At 37.1% G+C, this 21,848-nt stretch overlaps 1 protein-coding gene across 1 annotated transcript in view; it reads left to right on the top strand.

Moving 5' to 3' along the window:
- The window catches only part of zgc:101566 (Transmembrane protein 263-B-like), a 34,956-nt gene extending 18,735 nt beyond the window's left edge, over nt 1–16,221 (top strand). The window contains exon 3 of the mRNA XM_056250873.1: nt 15,482–16,221. Within this exon, the coding sequence (XP_056106848.1) occupies nt 15,482–15,762 (281 nt within the window). The 3' untranslated portion in view covers nt 15,763–16,221. The remainder of the gene's footprint in view (nt 1–15,481) is intronic.
- Nucleotides 16,222–21,848: the final 5,627 nt, after the last annotated feature.

Here is a 21,848-nt window from a genome sequence, read left to right as displayed (position 1 = left end):
TCTGTCCCCTCAAATATGAAAGTATAATAAAGTTATGTTGTGCACGTCTCGTCCCTGGTCAGCAGAATCTCTCGTTGGCGTGTTGCTGCACACTGCTGCTATCATTGCAAATCCCTGCTTGGCAAAACCAACAGTAAACAAAAATGCGGCGGGGGTGATCTGGGGGTTTGCCTGCATTGAATTATTTAAGATTTTACCTTGACGATTCTGCACACCATCTGCTTGATGTATAATTCAAGAGACATGCTTAGGGTGGGATGCCTTGAATGAAGCGCTCTGCATTGAATGGTGACACAGTGTTGCGGGTCCAAACATTATGTAGCCTAAATTCTTTGATGTGTGTGATATGAGATCTCCACTTTTAAAAGCTTCACTCTTTGATATATATTTCAGAGTCTGCACCGCAAATTCCAGTTACACTTGCCGTTTCATCTAAGGATAGTAGGGTCCAATGTACATTGCTTTTTTTGGCACACCCTGAGACTTTTTCTGCGGATTGACGTGTCTTTCTAAATCCCCAAGCACTGAGTCTGACATGAAAAGCAGGACAGGGCAGGAACCGCAAGCCAGGTTCTCCTTCAGTAAGCTCAGCGGGAACAGGCAAGTTTTTTTCCCCTCCATCTGTAGCTACTGAAGTGCAAGCGTGTGTCATCCGTCTGTCAATCACACACTGTATAGCAGAGAAATCCATCTGGGGAAAATAGAGACTGTTTGAATTATTAGTGTTGGAGTGCTGAATCTAGATCAGTACTGTTTTTGCAATCATCTGACTCTAATTTCTTATGATAAAGGGACATCTGCTTCGAGATCAGTGTCACAAATCGAAGACAAAAATGTGGGCCTTGGTTTGAGAATCATAGAATCACACTTTCAGCCTTCATGGTGGCTTTTTGTTCGAATGGTTTTGTCTTTGAAGGAGTAAGAATCTGCTTCATTTCGATCTGGTGTTGTAGGCTGTGAATTGAAACCTCTCGGGGGGAATCTGAAGTGAAGGTTGTTGTACTGTAAGATGGATTGTTTTCAACGCTGTTTTAGAAAATGGATTGATGATATTTAAAGAGATTGTCATCATTACTCACCCTCATGTCGTTCCAAGCTCAAATTGTTTCTTTCTTCCCTGGAATACAAAAGGAGGTATTTGGTAGAATGTCAGAGCTGCTCTTTACAACAATGGTAAATTATACTGTCAAAATTCAAAAGCGATAAAAAAAAAAAAAACACACATAAAGTATCCTAAAATAATTCATACAAGTTGTTTGAACGCATACAATAGTTTTGTGTGAGGAACAAAAATTAAAAGTTAGGGTGTATTCACACCTGCCTTGTTTGGTTCGATTGAATCGAACTCTAGTTCGTTTCCCCCCTTGGTGCGGACCTTTTGGGCAGGTGTGAATACAGCAATCGAACTCGGGTGCGGACCAAACAACCGAACCGAGACCCAGCTGAAGAGGTGGTCTCGGTACGGTTCCAAACGAACTCTGGTACGGTTCGTTTACGGTGTGAACATGAACCGACCCAATTGCAGGAAAGCACTGCGCCTTTGAGTTAACAGGCTTCCGTAGTCGGAGATTTTGGCATAATGGTTTGTGTTATTGTTGTTCAAGAGAATTCCATTCCGGCGCGCTGTCTGGCCACATGATACTGTTGCGCGCCGTGTGTGCATCATTGGAATGGAATGAATGAATGAGTGTGTGCATCAGGACACTCACATACAGCACGTTCTCTTTAGTCTAATCGCGCATAGATGCAAAAAAAGCTTTTGCAGTTCATATAATGTAACGATAGTTACAATACAAGGATGATGCTGCGTTAAACTGGACAAACTTGATCGCAAGCGTTAACATTGACAGCACTTGTTAGCAGTATATACAATAAGAATCTCATTATTTGAATGTGTGAACATAGCCCCTCTCTATGAATGAAAACGTTATACCTTATCCGTCTTCTGCGCAGTTTCTTCATATTGCGTTTGTACAGAATAACACAAAATTAGTAAAATAACAAATATTGCAGTACGAAATATCTCCATGCTGAGCCTTTTTTGCACTTCCTGATTTCCCTACTTGAGAATCCTTGTCCAATGAATGGACGACCTTAGCACACGTGTGGTTTTGTTTTCAAATTTTGGTTCACTTGCAAAAAGAGCAGTGTGAAAGCGAACCGTACCAAAAAAAAATATATATATATTTGGCCCAGACCAAAGCAAGTGAACTATCGGACTTTCCTGGTGTGAATACACCCATAATATTAATATTAACCCATAACCTCCTGTTTTTGCATTGAAATAGCAACACGTTATGCTAGGTTATGCTAACATTGAAGATTTGTCTGATTATTTGTAATGTAGTTATTTATTTACATTTATTAATGCATTATTTTATTATTTATAGTATTTTGCTAGTTTATGTATGTGTATATATATATATATATTCTCGCTCTGATTTAAATTCTTATATAATGCTATCTGCTTCGTATCTATATATATATATATATATATATATATATATATATATATATATATATAATGTTTTTTTCTGCTACTCACATTTCTAATAGCAGCCCATGTGTTACTCTAGATTTGAAGTACAGTATGTTCTCAGACATCTTATTGATTATGGCACATTTAAATGTTTTAAATTGAAAGTAATTTAGAGCTGAATGACTTGCAGTGTGTTGGGGAAAGAATAACATTTGCTTTCTTTAGCTTCATTAGATTTGTGAATTAGCAACTTATCCTTGAAGACAGTCCTTGCATTCGCTTGTCCTTTTTGGTGTGTTTATTTGCTAATACATTCTCGCTTGTCTCATTGATGCAAGTTATTTAGTCTCCGTTACAACTGATTTGATGTCTTTCTAGGTTCAGTTTTCATGGTTGCTGTAAAAGCGCATTCCTCCATACTCCCTATAGAAACACTTGGATCTCTTGCACCATTAGGAAGTCCCAAAAGTCGTAGTCGTGATTGACTTTGATGGAACATGTTTACAAAACAGCCTCTCCTAGCTGAGTCGATGACTCGCATTCACAGAGATGGAATTTGTTTTTGTTTTTACCAAATCCGCAGCGGCCAATTAGACATTTCACAGAACTTTTCATATTCTACAAAACAGAATTATATCCCGTTACAATTGTTAGCTCTGTGCTTATATGTCAATGAAGGTTGTGTGAGCTGTGGGCTTATAGAGAAGGCGTGAGCTATAGGTTAATATTTATGAAGATGTTGTGGGATATATGCTAATAGGCTAATGAAGATATAAAAAAGGCAAATTAGCCATTGAAGTTATTGTGAGCGATAAGTTATAGAACATGGAATGAGCTAGGCTAATTAAGTTTAAAGATGTCAGTTACAGTAAATGCTAATAGGCTATAAGATATAAGGAAGGCTAATAAGCTAATAAGGGTAATAAGCTATTGAAGATATTGCGATAAGCTACTGAAGATATTGTCATAGGTTTAGGTTATAGAATATATTGTGAGCTAGGCTTATAAGCTAATGAATATGATGTAGTAGGCTATATATGTTTATATAATGAAATCTCAATCAGCTCCCTAGCTTCCTCATCGTGACACCAATTTGGGATCCTGGCTCACTACACATTGGGAATCTGAGGACTCGACTCGATTCGCTGCGACATGACAACGCCCTCATTGTACAACATTACTGTATTGGTATTTATGCAGAACTGATATCTTTATTATAATATATGTTTAATGTTATATAATACTTTGCTTGTTACATAGGGTGCAACATTTCAGCTGTAAATAAATTAAAAATATAACTTGAATTTGTTCATTACCTGTCTAGTGATGTATGTTTATGCTGACATAAAATTTAATAATGGTTTGTATTCTTTTTTAAAACCACCTTTATGTCATTATGTGTAGTCAGTTGGCTCGCGCAGTTGCATGATTTGTTTCGCACTTCAGAGCTTCCGTTGTGGGAACATAGTGAGCATCATTGCTCCTTGTTTTTCACAATGCATTGTGGGACTTCTTAGGGAGTCTATAGGTGCTTCTCATTTCTAAATGTGTGCACCCTCGCTTCCTTTTGTCGCCTCCTTTCCTCACGTCTCAGCTCCACCCCGGTAAGATGCCAGGGAAGGATGTAAGGAAAGAAAATATTTGCTTAATCGAGCATCACTTAAAAGCATCATCAGCTGCGCTCAAGGGATCTACCTTTATATTGCTGAAGTTTGGTTATTTAAGAAATTCATAATAAATAATTATAAAAGCAAGATGCCCTGTTGAAATATGTGAGATGTATGGTTTATTTAAACTAAAAGGATAAAGCATAAATTAAAATGATTGTGACAGAGGTGAAGGGGGTTTTTGACAAGAAAGACTTCCGCATAGGACACACCTGTGCATCCTCGCTCATGGCTTCTCTGGAAGCGTCCTCGTTTCTCGTCTCCTCGCGGTGCAAATAGAGAATTTGGATGTCCTTCATGATGGCTAACTTTGATTGGTTTCCAGGTCACAGGCTGGGGGACGGAGAAGCGAGTAAGCATCAATTTGAGTATTGAGAAGCACCCAATGTCTCAGTGCACTGGAAGGATTTTGCTTAAAATGGCCGACTCCCTGATCAGTGCCCTGACTACTGAACTAAAGAGCTGATTGAGATACAACCACAGGTAAATAAGTTAATCGTAAGCTATAGATTAAGATTCTAATGAAGATGGTGTGAGCTATAGGGTATAGAACATAGCATGAGCTAGGCTAATAAATATTAGGTTAGGATATATGGTAACATGATGTGAGATATAGGTTGATGATGCTAGCATGACCTATGTTAATAAGTAATGAAGATACTAGTTAGCTAGGCTAATGGAGTAATGAAAATGACATGAGATATAGGTTGATGATGTTACCATAAGCTAGGCTAGAAAATAATGGATATAAGTAGCAAGTTATAAGCTAATAATGGACAATTGAGCTTCAGGACAAGGCATGTTTTTATGCTTATGAAATTTTTAATAGCTTGGTTTAGATTTTCAATAAGCTTGTGAAGCAACTATGTTTAGCATTTGAAATCACACAATTGAAGTTATTGTATGCTGTAGCTGCACGATTCTGGATACATTTTTGTATTTGTTATTTGGTTTCAAATAGAGGTTACTATTCTCCCACGATTTTGAATAGACAGCAAAAAAAAAAAATTATTTACTAGAGGTTCTGACAAATTTAGTTGTTATTTTAAAAATATTAAATGAATCAATGACAAATACATTTCTAAAAGTCATGCCACCTACTGGTGTAACTAATTGATGCAATCTTTATTTGAAGCGTTAAGTTACTTTCAAAATGACATTTACTGTATTTTGATCGCTATACGTAGACGTCAGTTTTTATATCCAAAATTTTATCCCAGTACTTCTTTGATTTTAACACAGAAATAATGATACTGTGTGTTTGAAAAGACTCTTTGTCATATCTATACATCAACTGCTCTGTCTGGCTCAGTGGCAGCGCAAATCTGAATGTTCGCTGTGATCGTACTTGTTTAATAGACATATGGTGCGTTCAAGTCCTCCTGGGAAGTTCGTATGTATGAGGTGGGAAGTTGTGTTTACGACGGCAGGTGCGTTCAAGTCACTTTCGTCGGAGTAAGATGGCGGAGTACTTTCTCTCAATTAATTACACAAAAATACAGCAAGGTCCTTAAACTCTTGTTCTAGAAAATGAAGAACAAAGATATGTGCATCAGGTGTAGGCTACTTTGTTTTTTTATGTTTTTAATTAATTTATGAAGCCACTGCCAACTTTATCGTTACATGTTGCATTGTTATATTATAATGCCATCATATTCTGTACAGGCAATTAGCTTACTGCGCTGTAAATAGAATGGAGATTAATTGTGCAGCTCTAGTGTGTGCTATCTTTGACAGCACAGAATCAGACTCAAGATATAAGCTAATAGTGAGGCGGTAAATATCGTAGAACGTGTTTTCATGTTCAAACTAAGACATGTTTTCATTACTCAGCTTTTGTTTTTTCGAAAAGGGCATGCTTGTGCATCTTTTAAAAGCTTTGTTAGGATTTTCAAGGCGGCGGCCATGGGCTTCCATTTGAAAGCTTGTGAAGCAACTTCGCTGGCATTTAAAATCACACAATGGGCCCTGTCATCGATATAAATATTGAAGGCGAATGGCACGAGTGACTCATTTGCACACATTATCAGATCCTGGCGCCGCGGGATTGGCGGGAAAAGGTCTATTGAAGTCAACAAACCTACATTGGGAGGACTGGGATGAGTAAGCACAAAGGTTCAAGTGTCATACGTGTCTCTCCCGATAAGTCAGACGCTAGCAAGCATTGCGCACCCAGTGGAAACATTGACCTTTTCCATAAGTGGTTCACTAGTAGTTATTTATTTATTTAATGCAGCTGTATCAGGCCAGCGGGGGAAAAGGCCACATTCAGACTCCATTTCAGCAGAGACTTGTCAGTCCCATAATTGCCAATGCTCGTCATCGAATGGAGCTTCTAATCATGGCAGTGTTGATGTCCTCGCAAGTGTATGGTCTGCAAAACTGGCTACCGGCTTTTTATTCATTTGAAATGCGTATTTGTGTGTCCAAATGCCTAACGTACAGGTGTGTCCATGTTTGTATGATCTATCTTTAAGTTTTTCCTTGTTTAGCCTTTTTTTCCCCTAGCGTCTCTTGTACTAACACCATGTCCAGCAAGGTCCAACGATAATTCAGTACATTCCCTTCCAGGCCGTTTTCTCGAAACCTCATTTTAACTTGACCCTTCATTGTGTTATGCCTCAGGCAACTCGGGCACAGGGATTAAAAATAGAGACCTCAGCAGGGACGGAGTTGACATGGTTCTTGTTGGTGAGAGTGGAGCGGCGGAGAGCTGAATCCCGCTGGGGGTTTTTATCACTGGGGAAGGTCCGATTACCCCCTCCCTACTCTCACTACTCCTTTTCTTATCTCTCTCTCTCTCTCTCTCTCTCTCTCTCTCTCTCTCTCTCTCTCTCTCTCTCTCTCTCTCTCTCTCTCTCTCTCTCTCTCTCTCTCTCTCTCTCTCTCTCTCTCTCTCTCTCTCTCTCTCTCTCTCTCTCTCTCTCTCTCTCTCTCTCTCTCTCTCTCTCTCTCTCTCTCTCTCTCTCTCTCTCTCTCTCTCTCTCTCTCTCTCTCTCTCTCTCTCTCTCTCTCGCTCGCTCGCTCGCGCACACTGTAAATCTCAGTGCCAAGTGAGGAGAACAATATTTTCACCATTATTTCTCTGCACTACAGAGAGATGATGTGGGTATTGATATAGACTCATAAATTTACAGAGGCGACAGATTTACGCCGGAGGCTGGCAGCCCACCTCTCGTTCAGGAACATGTTCGGCTTTGATTGGTTGGGAATGGATTCTTGGCTATCCAATTCAGCTTAGGTCAGGCAGGTCTAAATCAAGAGGACTATATCACTGGTTTTTATAGAGATGGCAGTTTGGTACATACAGTAAGCTCAATACTATAGTAATATGTCTCCTCTTCTGGGATGTGTGCGTCCCTCTGCATAATCTCTGTTACACCAAACTGCACAAAATGAATTAATTTGTTTGTATTTTTGTTTTTCGCTTTTCACTGTTTAGTACTCCCTGTTCTACTCTCTTAAAGCTGCAGTAGGGAGTTTTGAGAAAACATTGAACAAGCACAACTAACAGGTCCCACCCCCTTGCTCTCTGCTGCGCTACAGCCCTCCCTCCACAGCTCCTCCCCCACAGCGGCAAGCAGGGCCACTGATGACGGCGGATAAACAGTTATAGCACATTCACTGGTAGGGACGAAACATCAACAATATGCTTTACATTGACTAAGGCCTGCCCATACTTTGACTACAAACTTGGTCCTCAAATCATTATGTATTTTGCAATACATGTAATGTAACTTTATAACGTTGCACTCTTTCTATACGTTATAAATACCTAGTAAGATAATATAACGGTACCTAACGTTACAGTATGCAAGTAATTATTCTAGCGATATGTAATGCTAGATAAGGTTTGCTAGTACATTATTTCAGCAACATGACAAGCCAGTGCGTGACATTTTATCTACATGTTATGCGGCTAGAGTTTTGACACTTGTTTATCGTCATCGGCCTTTTTCCTTTTACCCGTCTTTGTTTTATGAGCAGGTGCCACTCGAGAAATTGGCAGTTTAGGTTGTTTCTCCGCCATTAGCACAGCTGCAGCACGCCGGCAATCTTGAGTTTGATCGACGGCTCGCGCTGTGCAAGAGAAGGGTGTGATCAGCGTGTACACGAGCGTGATTGACACTGTTAAGACATTCCTCCTGGCTCTGATTGGTTGTTTCTGACCGGGAGTGGAGTATTTCTGCAAATGGCAATAGGACCACTGGGAGGATTGATTTTTTTCACAGATTATCTGTCTCATATTCTACTGTCAGGACATAATGACAGTTTTAACAAATATGTAAAAAATATTTTTTTTTTACAAAAGTTACCTACAGCAGCTTTAAGTTTAAATGTTTCAAAGTTTCAAATTTCAAGTTTCAATTTACTACTCTAAAATGTAATTTCGTCAAGTAAAATGTAACAACATTTTTTTTTACACCTTTTTCAAGGTATATTTTTTTTAACAAATGAAATTGAAATTAATTCATAAATATCATACATTTTTGGGGAGTTATGGCATCTTACTACCTGAACCTTTGTCTCGTCATTAAATGAGGTAAAAACTCTGTTTAATATTTTTCTACTTGTTTCCATTTGGTGGATAACGTGTTTGTTCGTTTTGTTTAAGAATTATTTTTTTTGTAAAATATAATAAATAAAACTATGCCAAACTACTTTTCAATACTTTTTTTTCTTTATTGATACTAGTACAATTGTACAATTATATAATATTTACGACTTAAGTCCCCTCCAAATTCCGTTTTAATTCACAAATTAACTTGTTAATCATTGAATAGTAGTAATTGTATGTATGAATTGATTATTAAGAAGCATCATGGAAAATAGATCCTTTTGTTGCCTTTTGTTTTTGTATACCATTGGACGAGATCTTTTCCAGGAGATGTGGCCTTAGTGTTTCCTCCACGATCGTTTGACTTGTTATATATGCCGCCGATGGCCCCGTCATCCTTCGTAGGGCCTTATTTGTTTGTCTTTTCTTTATAAAATGGGTTCCTGGAGGAAAATGCTTTGTATCTGTTTCTTCTGTTCTTTCTCAGACTTTATCTCCCTTCTCCTCCCTTCGGTTTGTGAATGCAGCATTGTTGGTGTTATCTAAAGGTCTTACTTGTGGCTGTCCTCGACAGGAACATATTATAGAGTTGAGGCCAGGGTTCAGGCACCAGAATGTTCAAGTGTGCCCAGATCATTTTCTCAGCTCATTCTGGGCACCAAAGAGACCACTTATCTTGCTTTAGTTGGGGCTTTTGGATTCTGTCACAACCTAAAACTTTATTCATCCATGATTGCTGCAGGTTACTTGCTCCAATTGATGTTTAGATTGCCTTAGAGGCATCCGAGCAATATGAGTCAATGATTCCTCTTTCAGTTCTACAACCACTCTACAAGATTCAAGATTCTACAACCTAATCTACAAGATTCGGTTTTCTGTCAGTTAGGGACAATGAGACTACGTTCTTTTGAAAGCTTTAGCAGCGCTTAGAAGGACATGTGAAATACGCCATTCAGTTTCTTTGTGAATGTTTATTTAACTGTCGAGACCAACACGGTAACCTTTGTACGGGGCTTGTTGAGTGGGTTTTTAGCTACTGATGCTCACCCTCCGTCTCTCGAAAGAGTAACACGCCTCAGAATATCTTAACCTTTCCATCTAAGCCTTCAAATGTCACTGTTCTTTTCCTGCATCTGAACACAAATTGACATTTTCTATTTGCTATAGAATTTGATTGATCTTGAAGGTTCCTGTCAAATAAAGAATAACTTGGTCATTCTTCCAAAGAAAGAAAGCTGTTGCGTGTTTTGCAGTTATAGCAGCATGCTTTGATGAATTGTATGTGGTGACACCTTTTTTTCTATTGATCAAACAAGGGTAAGCAATTAGAAAGATCAGTGTATTTGATATCAAGCTCGAGGGCATTTACTCAGCAAATTCTAGCGAATGTTTGATTATAATGAAGAAAAAAAGATTAGGGTTCAGTTTATGAAAGGTTACATGATGTTGTAAATTACCAGTTTTACAGTGTGTAAAACCATGCAAAACTGCATATTTTCTAAATTGAATAGTCGGTTTGTGGCCTCAACAACTAGTAGACTACACAGTCTTAAGGAAGTTCTGTAAATTTTGTTTTGTTTTGTGTTCCTTTGACCCCGATCAGACATGTTCTCGTGCTAAAGAAAAGCTAGAAGGATCGCATTTTCCGATGCGGTTTGTTGTACTATTATTATTATTTTTTTTTTACTAAATTACAAGATTTTACTATATTTAACTTTGCACATGCAAGACTTTTCTAGAGTTTAGAGATTATTAATATATTTAATATTTTGTTGAATGTTTAAATTTTGTGATTTTAAACCATTGTAATCCTCCTGTAATACCTAGAAGTTTATTCATTAGTTTAGTGACCCCCCTCATTTAAAACACTATTCAGAAAACTTTACAGTTCAAATAACGTGTTTATATGAAAGAATTATATGCACTTTACTCATTTTCGAAGTTTCGAACTGCACATCAGGGATAAATAATTATTCGGTAACACTTTACAATAAGGTTCATTAGTTAACTAACATGAACTAACAAAGAGCAATACATTTGTTGCAGTATTTATTAATCTTTATTAATGTTAAAATAATGTTAACAAATACAACCTTTGATTTTAATAATGTGTTAGTAAATGTTGAAATTCATATTAACTAAGATTAATAAATGCTGAAGAAGTATTGTTTATTCTTAGTTCATGTTAACTTGGGTAACTAATGTTAACTAATGAATCTTACTGTAAATTGTTACCAATTATTCCTTCCTGCACAGCTCTGTACACACCACAAACACTCTCTCCCCCTCTTCAGTCAGATCCTACCAGCTGCATTATCCCATTCTTTTAGGTCAGTAGTCAGTTAAGCCAGATTAGGATGAGATCTTTCCCTCCCTGTGCTCAACAGAAATCATTCATGATGTGCACATGTGTTTGTTGTTGTCTGTGTGATTAATATGCTGCATATAATGTTTAACGATACAGAACGGAGGTTTGCGACATGTATTGTTTGCACGTTCTTTGCATGTTGTGAGTGATTTATCAGTTGCACACTATTATTTGGCTGCCATGTATTTTATTCTGTGTTGGATTGACATTTCCAGAACTTCCTTATATTGCAAATAATGCGTTGTTGTCACACTGTGCTATTGAGGACTCTGTTATTTGCATGCAGTGTCCAAATTCTAGGTTAATATTTATTTCACATTTGTTACCCCAAGTACCCATGGGCACATAGCCAAAACCATATTTATATTCTGTTAGTTCAGTGGGACTTCTAATTCATGACATGGTATGGTAGCATTGTGTTATTGACTGGTTATCTGCAGTTCTTGCACTGAATTCAACTGACTGACAAATGGCTGTCAATAACAAGGTTGTTTCAGATGCCTGCGTGAAGCTCACAAACTGTGGGCTCATTCATGAATGATGTACTTGCATTTTCTTTTAAGTATGTGGTTGTTACACAAATTGTGCAACATTGTGCACAAGAGCAATTTATACCACATTGATTGTCATATGAATGCAACAATTTAAGTTTCAATTTTGGAATTTACATTATAATTGCTTGTATGAATCCAACACTTTCCGTTACAATATTTACGAACAATTTACATAAAAATCGCTTGTTATTAAAATTGCTTATATGAATGTGACAATTTACATAAGAATGGATTTACGAACAATTTACATGACGTCATACTCATTTTACATACTCCTCGACATCGTATGAACATGAGTTTACATTAGTATACAATAACAAACAATTTCTATGAAAATTGTTTGCCGTGTTGTCACGTTTTATGTTAGAATGGCTTTACGAACAATTTATACGAAAATTGCTTGTTATATGAATGCAAGTTTACATTGGAATGGCTTTACAAACAATTTATATGAAAATTAAATGTAAGAATTTACGGAAAAAAATGAATTTACAAACAATATACAAAATAATTTTGCTCGAGTTTTATGAATGAGGCAAGTTCTTTCCTCACTGTGTTCAACAGAAATCATTCATGATGTTCATTTGTTGTCGGTGGGATTAATATACAGCATATCATTTTTAATACATAACAGAGGTTTGCATGTCGTGGGTGACTTTGGATCATAGCAGTATTATTTGGCCACCATATTCTATTCTCCTGTCGTGTTAGATTGACTTTTAAAGAAATTGAATTGAACAGCATATAGCGTGACAATGTGTTGTTTGCAGTTTATGACTGTTATTTGCATACAGTGTCCAAAGGCGAATATTTGTTTAAGAAATTACCCAAGTACACATTAAGACACATAGTCAAAAGCATATTTACATTTATAGTTAGTTCAAGAAAATTTGCACTTGAAAATTAAATTTGCTAATATGATTATGAGATTAGAATGCATTTACAAACAATTTGAAATCGAATGTCACATTTTAGTTTAGAATTTATCAATTTTTTTGCTATTCATATAAATTTGAGCTTGCGTAAGAATGGATTTGCAAACAATTTACATGAAAATTGCTTGGTCATATGAATGTGATGGTTTATATAAGAATGGAGTTACAAACAATTTATTCTAAAATAGCTTTTCATCATATTCATAACCGTTTACGTAAGAATGGATTTATGAACAATTTACATGAAAATTGCTTGTCATGTGAATGTATTTTTGCAATAATTTTTTTTCCGAAAGATTCACACAAATTTTGCTTGAGTTTCATGAAACACAGATGTGCCGATTCTGTCAGAGAAACACCACCCATCATCATTGGTCTATCCTTGGCTTCTATCATTGGAAATAATGTATGAAAATGTAAATTCAGAAATAATCTCATTCCTTTTTTGAAACATGCCTCACTACTTTGCTCATTCAGGCTTCATGTGAAAATGGAATATTTCTGAAAGTGCCGCAATGCTTTGAGGTTTGGTTGTGTGGAAAGTGTAATTACATCTCCCCAGGCCCAGATGACTCGAGTTTGTCTATATTACATGTGCGAATGAATGGGAATTAGAGGAACGAGTTTCGTATCCACCAACATTGTCACTGACCGCCGTTTTACCACCATTATCGTTGAACTCCTTAACTGGTTCTACCGTCTTGTCTTATAATTTGGTTATTTTGTTAAAATTAGAGATAAATCAGATAAAAATTCTGGTTCTGCATATCAGTTATGGGACACTCAAAATTCGTCATAAACATCAGTCGTTTGCTTGTCTAAACTGAACATGGGACTCACAGTAGAGACATGGTGTTAGAAGAAGCAAGAGGCATGTTTCATACATATTAATGAATTTCCATATTTGCAAGAGGCCGTTAAGCGAGGAAAGCAGGCTTTAGTTAAATCTTCTCTCTAGTTGCATCTTAAAAATGTTTCACATCAAGGCTGGTTCTGCTTATCTCAGCGTGTGTCTGTTGTTGTTTATGCGCGTGCATATCTCCGCACGTATATGAACTACATGTGGGCCGACCTTGACTGCTCCATGAAGTTTTCCCTCCGCCGTCCCACGAGACTCATCTGAAGATGCACTGCTTGTCATTCACACGGCTTTGTCTGTGGCACATCGATACACCGGGGAGCTCATCGGGCAGCCCAGACATGCGGTCCTTGACAGTATTGATTGAATGTAAAAGATATAATTTCTGTTCACAGTCCACAGAGTATTGTGGGGTGTGTAAATGCTAGTTGTCCAGTGGAAGGAAAATAGTCTCTTTTTTTTCTTGTATTCTGCCAAAGGAACAATGGGGAAAGATTATGCTATTTGGTGTGTGGTGTGTGTGTGTGGGTGGTGTGTGTGTGTTTTAGACCACATCTGCTCAGTGTATTACTCAGGTCTGTAGATGTGAGGTTATTTCACAATGCTGCCCTGAAGCTTTAAGTCTCACATAACCATCACAAAGAGGAAAATAAGCAATACTTACATAAATACTTGTGTCCTGACTCCTGACACATATGATTTTAAAATCATGGCTTTAGGAACCAAGTGATCTTAACTGAAAAATTTTATGTAGATAATAATTATATTTGCCAAGGTTTGATGATTCATAAAAGGTACAACAGAAAGAACCGGGAACGGCAAAATGGAGCTGGATTTATATATAATAGTCTTTCACATAGCCATACATATCTCAGTGGTTTCTGATTGGTTACTAGATGGTTGCTTCCTGGGCCAAGTCAAAAAAGCAAAACCCAAGTTAAGGTCCCTAAGGTTCAATTAAGGTTCAATGCAAGTCATTGGAGCTTTTCCCCATATTTATAATAATAAAATTAATTAAGGTAAAAGTTTAGTTTAGAGTCCAATTCTCACCATTAACTAGTTGCGTATTAGCATGCATATCAGGATATTGGCTGTTTAGTACTTATAAAGCACATATTAATGCCTTATACTACATGACCATATTCTACATCCTTAATCCCAATACCTAAACCTAACAACTACCTTACTAACTATTAATAAGCTGTAATTACTAGTTAAGCTGTAGTTAACAGTTCGATAATAGTGAGAATTGGACCCTAAACTAAAGTGTGACCATAATGAATTGTATAACAAAGTGAATATTATGTTTTATTGTTGTTGTTTAATAATTGAACACTTATTGTTTTTGCAAATCAATTATTGGACCCTTAAATTCAGCATGAAACAGAAGTTGCGCTAGTCTTTTGACGTATAAGTGAAACGGCTTCTCGAACAAGAAAAAATAAAGGGCGGGACTTAATTTTTCCATCAGGAATTGATTGAATGGTTGTTGTTTGCTGTTGTCCCGTCCTTGCGCCAGAAAACGCGTCATCCGAGAAGAATTGTCAATTGTGATTTCATGGTGAACTTTAAACACCAAAATAGTCAGCTGCATTGGTCATAAAATGACAAATCATTTTAACACTCTTAGGGCCAGATATATTAACAGCTTGCGCCAGCGCAAACCCTGGCGTTAAAAAACAACTGTCAGGATTTGGACATTTTTGCGGCTGACCTTATTATGGGTTTGTGGGAGTTTCCCTTTCAGACGCAAAATTTATGGGAGGAGAGTATTGAAATTAATCACGCAAGGTGTTTTACTAAGGTTTGGGCTAGTCAATTTAATGGTATGTGTGCCATTATTTACCACCCAAAACAAGCGTGTCTTAAACCAGACGCTAATTTGCGCAGCTCTTGGTAGATTGCGTTGGTCATTATAGAAATGATCCGGCTGCATCTGTGTTTTTTAAATTGCGCACGGAACCCATCTTTTATGGGATTGCGCTCACGCTAGTTTGCCCTGTTTAGTAAATCTGACCCTGAATGTTTACACTTCTGTTTATTAAATCTAATGTTTTTCAGACTTGGAGAAAGACCACCCTAAGAATGAAGCAGGCGTGGTGTGGAGAGTGACCGGCGGGCTGTTCAACTTCACCAAAGGAGCGGTGGGTGCCACCCTTGGGGGGGTGGCCTGGGTAGGCAGCAAGAGCTTCCAGCTGACCAAGACGGCTGTGACGAGTGTTCCTGCAGCTGGAGTGGGATTGGTCAAAGGCGGTGTCTCCGTGGTAACGGGAGGGGTCGGGGCAGTGGGGTCTGCAGTGGCCGGTAAAGTTACACCAAAGAAAAAAGACAAGTCAGATTAGACTGGCTGACTCGCTCCCAGCCTTTGTTCGATTCGGTGTGTCTGTGGATGTCTGGGTGGTGTGTTCTCACTTTCATGGGGGTTGGAAAACAGGTGGCTGGTTCATTTAGCCCATGGGAAAATTACTGTTTCGCATTCACCAAATACAATCCTACCTGAGTTAACATAAAGAACTGCAATACGCTATATAAACACACTTCGACCAACATGAGAAAGCTACAAGGGACATGAGATAATTGGTATCTTATGCCTTTTGTTTGCTAATTTGTTTGTGTATTTGTGTATTTTGACTATTGGCGGAAATGTTGGTCGGTATTATTAATGCTGGGAAGACTCGCTTCGGGATCAAATGGTAATATCATAACATATTCTTTAACAACTTAAGGAAACTGGCTCCATCATAAAGGAAACTCTAATATGCCAGCAGTTTTACATAAAATGAAAACTTGGTGTAAAAAAATTTTTTTTGTAATGTACACATAATTAGCCCTAATGAGGTATTTCTCTCTAAAACATCCCTTAAAAAGTGCAAGCACACATTGCAGAATTATTCCTTGAATATGCTGGTCTTGTTTCAAGCCCATCTTTGAACAAAATAATCTGAGAACTTGGAAGTCAGTGAAAGTATTATTTAATTAAATCAATAAATGTGACACTAAATGACCCTGATCATCCAATAATGTGGGGTTTAGACGACATACTCTCAAATGTTCTTCGATTTAGTGTCAGAAATCGTGTCTTTTCTTTGAGACCGATTTCAGAGTCTGCTGTTTTCACCAGTGAGCTGTTTTATTATCATCACGTTCTCATTTACGTCAGTCCTGGTAAGTGTAGAGATCCTCTGAACGGCAGTTCGCACATCATTGACATAGATTACATTAATGGCGAGTCTCCAGTGTAAACACTCCATTTTGTAAGACGATGTTCAAGCCGTTGAAATTGAATCTGTCTCCAGGAAACCAGTGCCTGGAGTTAAGAAAAGAAATGATTCGCATCTAAAAAGGATGCAGGGAAACAGAAACTACACCACATTGTCTTCAGTCCATTTAAAAAGGCTCTTTAGCAAGTCCGCTTCGTTTTCTCTTTGCGAAGCATCACTTGTGGTTTGCTTGAGATGATGTTTTAATGGCTGTACATGTGCCTAAATGTCTTGGGAGTTCTAAAAGCTCACTGTGGAGTGTTTAGTGTTGCAGAACAGTGCAAAATAACCACATATGTATTTCCAGTGACCGTTTTACAGCCGTTTACATCATAGAACTAGCACAATTGAAAATGTGCAAATTGAGTATTTGTTCATGTTTCTGTCTTTTTTCTCTCCCCTATTGCTTAAACGTTTGTCTCCTTTTTTATTTATGTAAAAACAACATATGGCATATTATTATTATATTGCTGCAATGCATGCTTGAAGCTCTAGTTCTTTGTACAACATGCTGTTAATTGTGAGTATGTATTTCACTTTTTTTCATGTTTCTTTCCGTTTTTGCTATCTACACACTTTGTTAGGTACCCATGTCTTGAAGATGCTGTTACTATAAACTGGACTTTTAAGACCAAGTAGATTTTGTCTATAATAGAACTATTTTTGCTAAATTGATGCTGTATTCTACAAATAAAGCATTCTGTATTTTAGAAATGCATGAGTTCTTTGTTTTTTGTTGTTGTTGCTACTGCTGTTGTTTTTTATTTGATGCATTTCACTTATTTACCATCAAAAGAAAATGAGCAAAGAGAAGAATTACTATCCTGCAATGAATCCCCTGCTGGAATAGGTGGAGATATTTTAATACCATTGATCTATTATTCATTTTAGCTTTAATCATTTATGTAACACTGAATGCACTGATATGCACTGACAGTCCAGATCTGGATTATTACATGACCCCATAATTCAAATCACATGATAAAATCCCTGTTTTATTAAGGCTGAGAGGTAAACTTTTATACGGCATCCACTTGTATTCATAAGATGATAGGGTTTTTCATCATAAAATGGGTTACATGTTTTGTTTCTATCAGAAAGGAAACAATAATAGCATCTTTAGATTAGATGTCAGGTGTCCGGTATAGGCAGAACCAGGTGCTCATAAACATTTTCATGGCATACTGAATCAGCACAAAAATTTATTGAGCCAGTCAGGGGTTTTATCTTCAAAAACAATTGCATGGCTCAACAACATCATTGTTCCACAATATTAACCAAGGACATTAGTGATTTTAGTATCAAGTAGTAAATGCACCATAAAAGGGAAAGTTGTTTTGTGGCTTTTTAACCTCACACCGTGTCGTAACCAGGCGAAACGCAATTAAGCGATTTAAAAACTTGCTGTGAAGGACGAAAGCCAATCGTTTTTGTCCTAACCCACAGCCACTGCCGTCTGGTTTTTGGGCCCCTTGTACTGTATATTGCTTTGGGCCCCCCTGCCCACACCACTGCTGGACACTCGTAAGGGGCCAGACACACTACACTCTTCATTCCATTGCCTTCCATTCATACTCATGCAAATGCAGAAGACAGGAAATTCAAGCTCATGCGAATTCGCCACATTCCAAAATGTACGTTTGGTGAACTCTGCCCTGCACATTTGTGTCACATGTGACATGTGACAATTAAAAGATTGATACATCACGACATGACCTCTTAGCTGAATTAAAAGAACGCAAACTTTAAAAAAGTGAAAGTGACATGACGAGAAGGCCAAGTATGGTAACCCATACTCTGAATTTGTCCTCTGCATTTAACCCATCCGAGTTAGTGCACAAGTCTGCAGGATTGCAGTAAAGTTGAGTAGACTGATATATTTTTTTACATTTTGGATGTATTATATGCTGAGTGTTTTTAAAAAAGACATTGCAGAGTTTGACGTCATGTATAGCTTACGACCATTGCCTTGTTCGTAAAAAAATTCCATGCTCAAAGTGGCCAATTAGGCTATTTATTGTTTTGTTTTTGTCAATCACTTTATCTAGATTATCCCTGTTTGTTGTATCTTGCTTGAAAATGTATTCTATTGTCTTGCTTCACTTCAAGTTTCTTATCCTGTTCTTTTAAGTGATCTTTATGATATATGTATCCCCTGTAATCTTTGTGTTCAATAAAAACAAACAAAAACTTCTCTGCTAACCAGCTGATGATCTAAATCAGGTGTGTTAAAGGGATAGTTCACCCAAAAACTAATTAATTAATTACTCACCCTCATGTCGTTCCAAACCCGTATGACTTTCGTTCATCGTTGGAACACAAATTAAGATCTTTTTGATGAAATCTGAGAGCTTTCTGTCCCTCCATTGACAGCTATACGCAACTACCACCTTGACACTTCAAAAAGTTTATAAAGAGATCGTAAAACTAATCCATATGAATTGTTTAGAGTGGTTTAGTCCAAATTTTCTAAAGAGACTTGGTCGCTTTAAACAGGACAAAAACAGAATGCTCAACCGAAAATGCTTGATGTGTTGAGAACAAACCACATTGGTTCTTGTAGAAGCTCAAACGTGCTGCGTAACACGAGAATTAACCTCATTGGTTCTTGTAGAAGCTCAAACGTGCTACGTAACACGAGGGTGAACCTCATTGGTTCTCACACAAGCGAACATGCTTCCGTTTACCACAACTGATGTGTGAGATGTTTACATGAATAAAAGCCTAAATTCAATCTTTTCATCATATAAAGCGATTGAAATTTGGAATAAACCGCTCAATTCATATGGATTAGTTTTACGATCTCTTTTATGAACTTTTTTAAGCGTCAAAGTGATAGTTGCATAGCTGTCTATGGAGGGACAGAAAGCTCTGAGATTTCATCAAATAGATCTTAATTTGTGTTCTGAAGATGAACGAAAGTCTTACAGGTTTGGAAGTTGAACTGCATGTGTGAGAGGAATTGATGACAGAATTTTAATTTTTGGGTGAACTATCCCTTTAAATAAAGACGACATATACAAATGTGGAGTGCTCCCCAAGTCCCCAGGACCAGGATTCAAACTACTTTCCTAACCAGCCATGACCGCAAAAAATTACGATGGATTTAATAGCCTATGTTATGACTTAAAAAAAAAGACAAAAAAAGCACGCTGGATAAAAAATAATTGATTCACAGAAATGAGCTAGACTTGTATCCAGCAAACACAAAACGGTTGACCAACGTGTTATTTTAAAAGATGTCCTAGAAATCACACCTAAAATAAAAAATAAAAATGTGGGGGAAAAAAATCAATAGAGCATATATTACAACGAAAACAAATGACAAACAGTTGTAAATCTATGGCAAAGAGACTTGTCCACAATTGCCAAACATTTTGCTTAAATAATTAGTTAATTCCTATCATTTCAATTTTGTGAATGAAAACTGAATGGGTGCACGAGCACGAGTCATACATTTCTCACTCGTGAGAAGAAGAAGAAAAAAAAAAACTTAAAAACTGACGAGCGCGCGCAGAGTTTCTGAGGTAGGCCAAGACCTTTTTTCCTCATGATATCAATAGCTTATAAAAGTTTGAAAATAACATCTGAAAGTATTTTCAGGGAAGGCGCACAAACCTGCGCACATATATTCAACCGCACGTAAATAGAATCAATTTTTAATGCGCATGTGAACGCCATGGTTCGCGTTTAAAGTCTGTTTAGCGGACCCTAATTTATTTAACAAATAATCATTTCGACGGAAGTGAATCAATCAAAACTAACTTTAGCTGGAAAATAACATTATTCAAGAACCGCTATAAAACCAAACCAATCTCCGTTACCTTAAATAGTTTACTGTAAAGCTGCTTTGAAACAATCTTAAAAGCGCTATATAAAATGAGGATGAAGGCGTGAAAGAGTAGCCACTCTCCGGCTATTCAGACAAATGAATCAGCCTAGACGTAATTTGAATTCAGAACTGTGAATTATTATGAAGATAAGCAGTGGAATCTAATGGTGCGTTCACGTGCTATGGAAAATATGATATTTTCCACTTGTGAACTGGTATTTACCAGTGTGTTGCGTTCAAGTGCTTTTGTTGTCGTAATGTGGTAAAAAGATGGAGATCCAGACCTGTTATTTAGCTAAAACTATTTTAGATTGCTTAAGTCATCTGCTACAGCAAGAAAATGATTTATCAAAACTCAAACGTAAATAACATATGCTGTATATTTTCTAGATCATGAATAGTACATATTTTTACCATTCACAACTCTTGCGTTGCTCTCCGCCATTTTGAAAAGGTCAAAGGTAATCTCATCTCGGCAACTCGTGCATCAAAATATTCTACGAGTTGCCCAGTGGAAAATACCACATGAGGGGGTGTTCATGTGCATTTTCCATGTCGGCTTTTGGTATTTACCATAATTACCATAGCACGTGAACGCACCATAATAACTCTACCCCTCTCTTATTGTCTCATTTATAAGACCGCTTATTACCGGTAAAGTGGACGCAGTGGACCCATATGTTCCTAAAAAGTAGGTTAGGCCTACGTGTAGCATAGTAGGCTTACTAGGCTACCTAACGTTACCTGATCTCTGGCGAGCTAGACAGTAAGTTACCGCTCAGTAAAATCATATTGGTCTGGTTTCTGATCAATTAAATGATCTTTTATTTATCATCATTGAACCAAAACAAATGAATATAAACAACAACAAAAAAATGAATACAGTTAAATAAATTAATACTGTCAAGAAATAAATAATAGCATTAGCCTATATAAGCTATCTTACAATTAAAATAGCAGGCTGTTTTAAAATAACATATTTCTTGCATCACAATAAATATTCTTTATTTAATAAAAAATAATTTAAAATAAATTGAATCGAATCTAAAATATATTAATTAAATTCATTTATAATAAACTCTATATTAAATAGTGGACTGTTCGGAATCGGATAGATATTTCCAAACTATATAATGCAAGTAAATACTGCCATTAAAGGTCAAATAACTCTCTGGTGCAGTGCATACGACAGCTATAGAAAAGCAATTACTTTGATTCTATATACAATGTTTGCATCCTGGAGTCTCTTTATCGCAATAAGAGATTTCAATGGTTTTCTTAATCACAATAAGTGTTTTAAATGAACGACAGCTAAGACGATCTCAAGCAGGTTGAG

The sequence above is a fragment of the Rhinichthys klamathensis genome, unplaced genomic scaffold (assembly GCF_029890125.1).
Source record: "Rhinichthys klamathensis goyatoka isolate OS25496 unplaced genomic scaffold, OSU_Roscu_1.1 h1tg000076l_1, whole genome shotgun sequence".
NCBI lineage: Eukaryota > Metazoa > Chordata > Actinopteri > Cypriniformes > Leuciscidae > Rhinichthys > Rhinichthys klamathensis.
The sequence above is the reverse complement of the archived record's forward strand: the minus strand, read 5'-3'. Positions and strand labels throughout refer to the sequence as shown.